The 3,918-nt window shown below is 63.0% G+C and overlaps 1 protein-coding gene across 1 annotated transcript in view; it reads left to right on the plus strand.

Moving 5' to 3' along the window:
- Positions 1 to 1,246: 1,246 nt before the first annotated feature.
- The window catches only part of LOC113209404 (uncharacterized), a 63,956-nt gene continuing 61,284 nt past the window's right edge, over positions 1,247 to 3,918 (plus strand). The window contains exon 1 of the mRNA XM_026426891.2: positions 1,247 to 1,825. Coding sequence (XP_026282676.2) covers positions 1,683 to 1,825 — 143 coding nt within the window. The 5' untranslated portion in view covers positions 1,247 to 1,682. The remainder of the gene's footprint in view (positions 1,826 to 3,918) is intronic.

Consider the following 3,918-nt stretch of genomic DNA (forward strand, 5'->3'; position numbering starts at 1 on the left):
CCCCCCGCCCCGTGTCGTGGGTCGTCGTCCCTCATGAGGAGCCTGAAAGGTAGGCAACTTGCGCCACAGACCCCTTGCATGTAGGCAACCCCCCCTTGGCCAGCTGAACCTTAGAACAGTGCCTCAGCCACTCCTCGAAGGAGGCTTTCATAAATCCCCTGAGAAGCAGAAAAAATAACGTATTTATCAGGTAGGCAAAATTAGTGGCCACCCTAGGCAAAACGCATAGCGTATCTCCCATCAGACCGAGTCTGGATCCCGTCCTTGATGCTCTCAGCCTGGTGCTAACAGACCGGGTAGTCAAACCCGAGCGCTCTACGTCTTCTCTGAACCACCCGGTTTGTAGGCAAACCCACAGAACTCAGAACTCTCAACCCACCCGTCAGCCGAAACTTTAAAACGCGCCTGGAACTGAAGGGTACGACCCCCCCCCCCCGCCTTTCTCAAGGAACACGATCGTCAAAAACGGGTCAACAGTCCCCTATATACTAACGTCAAAACGAAGCCAATCTGGACCAAACCTAGCAACCGAGCATAGCCAGTGCGTGAATGTAAAAGATTAACATAATTTTGATCACGTGGGGGACTGGGATGTGTGTGCGCCGTACGCTTCTCGGCCGAGGCAAGTGGAGCGTGAAGCGCGGCGCCCAGGATGCCTCTCACTCGCCCCGCGCTGAACTTTGGCGCGGTAACTGAGAGAGTGGGGGCGAGCGGACAAGAATAAGACGCCGCAGCCTCTCGCTTCGCCGGAGAATCTGAATTTATTGCGGGCGACAAAATGTTTTGTCTGTCTGGCCCAGGCGCTTCCTCCTTCCTACTCCCCCCACCCCACCCCTTTCTATCCCCCTTGCGCCGCGGAGAATTATATTACGGCTGACAACTTGCTGGAGGTGCGCCCGGAAATGTGATGAGACCGGCTCAGCGCGCAAGGCTCAAGCATACTCTAATGCCCCTCATCCTCATCATGGGAGAGACGCAGTGTACCACCGCCATCACGTGGGGCGAGTGGAAGTAAAAGCGTTTCATAAACACGCATCAGCATTGAAATGGAGTCGCGAACCGAATGTCATTTACGGAACGAATGCGCAGCGTGCCGAGTGGTGGCCCAGAGCGGAGCCCTGCCCTGCGCGCTGGACGGCGGCGTGGCGGCGCGCTGCGGCGCTGCGCGGGGGTGCGTCGCTGCACAGCAGACCGCCGCCGCCGCCGCGCTGGCTGGCTGGCCTGGCGCGGCTGCCTGGTTCAGTCGGCCGGTTCGTGCGCTCGGAGAGGGTTCTCAGTTTGGGTGCGGCTTTGGCTCGACTCGGCGCTGCGCGTTTCACTTCGGCACGGCTCAGCTCTGCTCGGCTCTGCTCGGCTCAGCTTGGCTCGGCTCGACTCGACTCGACTCGAATCGACTCGACTCCCAATCACGCCACGAGGACTGCCAATATAAGTCAGCCGTACAGCCGAGACGGCCAGGCCCGCCAGGCCCGATCGGGTCGAGCATTTCGACCGAGATTGAGCGGAAGCTCAGCGCAGCTCAGCGCGGGGGCTCCCGAGGCGCTGCCGCCGGTGCTGTCGGGCCCCCCGGACGCGGATGTGAGTCGGGCGCCGGGTGTCCCGACGGGCGTCCCGACGGGGCGGCCGCCGCCGGCGCCTCCGCGATGGACTAGGGCGGCGCGCGAAGACCGCCATGACGTCCGATGGCTGAGCCGGCCGGGGGACGTCCTCCTCCTGCTGCTGCTGCTGCTCGTCGCGGTCCTGGTTGGCGGGCTCCCGGAGGCGAGGCGCGCGGCGTGGGGCGCCGAAGCATCGGGGACACCCCCACGGACGCGTGGCTAATCAGGTAAGACGAGCACGTCCACCTACCGCCGGGATACGACCGGGCCGTCCTCACCTCACTGGGGGCGGCGCCGAGGTGGCACTCCCGGCGAGCTGGCCGTGAAGCCGTTCGCACCCTTTCGCGCCATTCACTCACTCTCCACTATGATTGCTCCCCGGGGCCCTAGTGCAGGCCGCACCGCACCTCCGTCCTGGTGAAGCCCATCACAACTGCCAACAAGAAGAACACTCGGAAGCCCTGTGCGAGGCCCGCAAGGCCCCACTCGGGCCCGGAGGTGTCCTCCTCGCCACCGCCCTCCTCGTGTAACGTCAGTCCGTCAGCGCCGCGCAAACTTTGCGCACTCCTTGTCGCCGGCTGCAACGGCCTCGGCGACTTCGGCGACCTTTGGGCTGCCCTCGGGCCAGGATTCGTACCCGGGACACGCGCTGTTTCGCGTCAAGGAACTTTGCCCCCTCCCTCCCCAAGTGCCACCACTTCCCCGCCGGCGAAACTTTGCCAAGTAGTGTGTTTTTACTCGAGCGAGGCGGATGAAAAGTAATAGTTGCGCCGTCATCTGGCCCTTGGCCTGTATGCCGCCGCCGGGCGGGGGTCTCCAGAGGAGGGGAAGGACGAGGGGGAAAGGGGGGGAGGCACTGTGAATGTGGGGCGTCCTGCATGTCAGCAACTTGAGACGCCTGACCCATCCACCTGCTGGACAACGTCTAGTCTGGTCTTTATAACGCACAGCAGCACTGCAAACCAGCTCTTAAATACGAGAAGGCCTCGGAGAAAGCTCAAAGTGCCACCCCATTTCAATGGGTAAGTGGAGCGTGACATGCTATGGATGGACCAGAAGGTTCCCTGGAAGTGGGTGACTTAAGTCGAGTTAGCTCCTCGCTGGGTCGGAATGAGATGAGTCGTTCTCGCCTCAGGTTTACAGTGTAGGTGTAGGCGGAGCGGTGACGTCCTGGCGGCGCCGCCCCCACACACAGGACAGAGACAGCCGGCGCTCCGCCTGTTGTCGACGCACACACGGAGATGAGGTGGTTGTGCGGTAACGCCGCAGGTTCCGAGGCAAAAAGCATATTAAACGATATTAAAGGGGTGGGGGTCCGCGTCCGAGAGGGAGATTGCCCAGTTTTCTTTTCATACTATGGCAGTGTGGTCGTAAAACAAACCTGCGTGCATAGAGAGTGGCGGGGTCGGGCAGCAGGTCGGCTGCAGCAGTACGCTTTTACAGTCTGATGGCCCCGAATGTCATGTGGGATGCCAGGAGAGGCGGTGGCTGGGGGTGGGGGAGGGGGGTCCCATAGGGCCTATAGGGCCCATAGGCTACAGGGCCGCCATATGCCGGGCGAGTCGATGACGGCCATAAGAGCCATAAGGGCTGCATTCCTTTCGTGCAGGCACAATATAGCATGGCGGCGCGGCTGCGGCTTGGAGGCGGGGAGGAGGAGGGGTCGCCTCCCTCGCCACCACTCAGCATGCAGCCGGGCCGCCCGCTATCGTCTCCGCTAGTTGTTGTTGTTGCTGTTGTTCGCGACGCGGTTTTCCAAACATTCTTCGAGTTGATCGGTTCGGCGGCGGCGTTCGTCCCGCGCGGGCGAAAAGGCACCACCACCAGCATGCTAAAGAAGAAGAGTTGTTGGGCCCGGCGACTGGTCGCGCGAGGGCCCGGCCGAGAGCGAGGAGGGAGAGGGCGGCGGCGGCGGCGGCGCCAGGTTTAAGGCGCGCCATTATGACGACGGTCCTGCGCGCGAAAAGCATTTCAGCGCGCCTCGCCCGGTTTGGCGAAAGTCGCGCGTGAAACGCCCGCCGCCGCCGTGTGCCGGCTGGACCCGCAAAAAGTTTGTTCAAGCAGCAGTCGCAGCCGCCGCGGCCCTTGGGCGGGCCACGGTCGTCTCTTATCCCGAGGCGCGGCGTGGCGTGGCGTGGCGTTACTTCCGTCTCCCAAAGGAAAGTTGGGTATCGGCGCGCGCGACCGTCCAGAAGTCTCAATCAAGTGACACGGTACGGAGCGGCGGAGCGGGGTGCCGAGAGGGGCGTGGCGCGGTGGGGGTGGGGCGGCGCTACCTTCCCGCTCCCGCCCAGCTTCCCCGTGTCCAGGAGAGCCCGGG

The sequence above is a fragment of the Frankliniella occidentalis genome, unplaced genomic scaffold, assembly GCF_000697945.3.
Source record: "Frankliniella occidentalis isolate FOCC.00 unplaced genomic scaffold, Focc_3.1 Scaffold103, whole genome shotgun sequence".
Classification (NCBI taxonomy): Eukaryota; Metazoa; Arthropoda; class Insecta; order Thysanoptera; family Thripidae; genus Frankliniella; species Frankliniella occidentalis.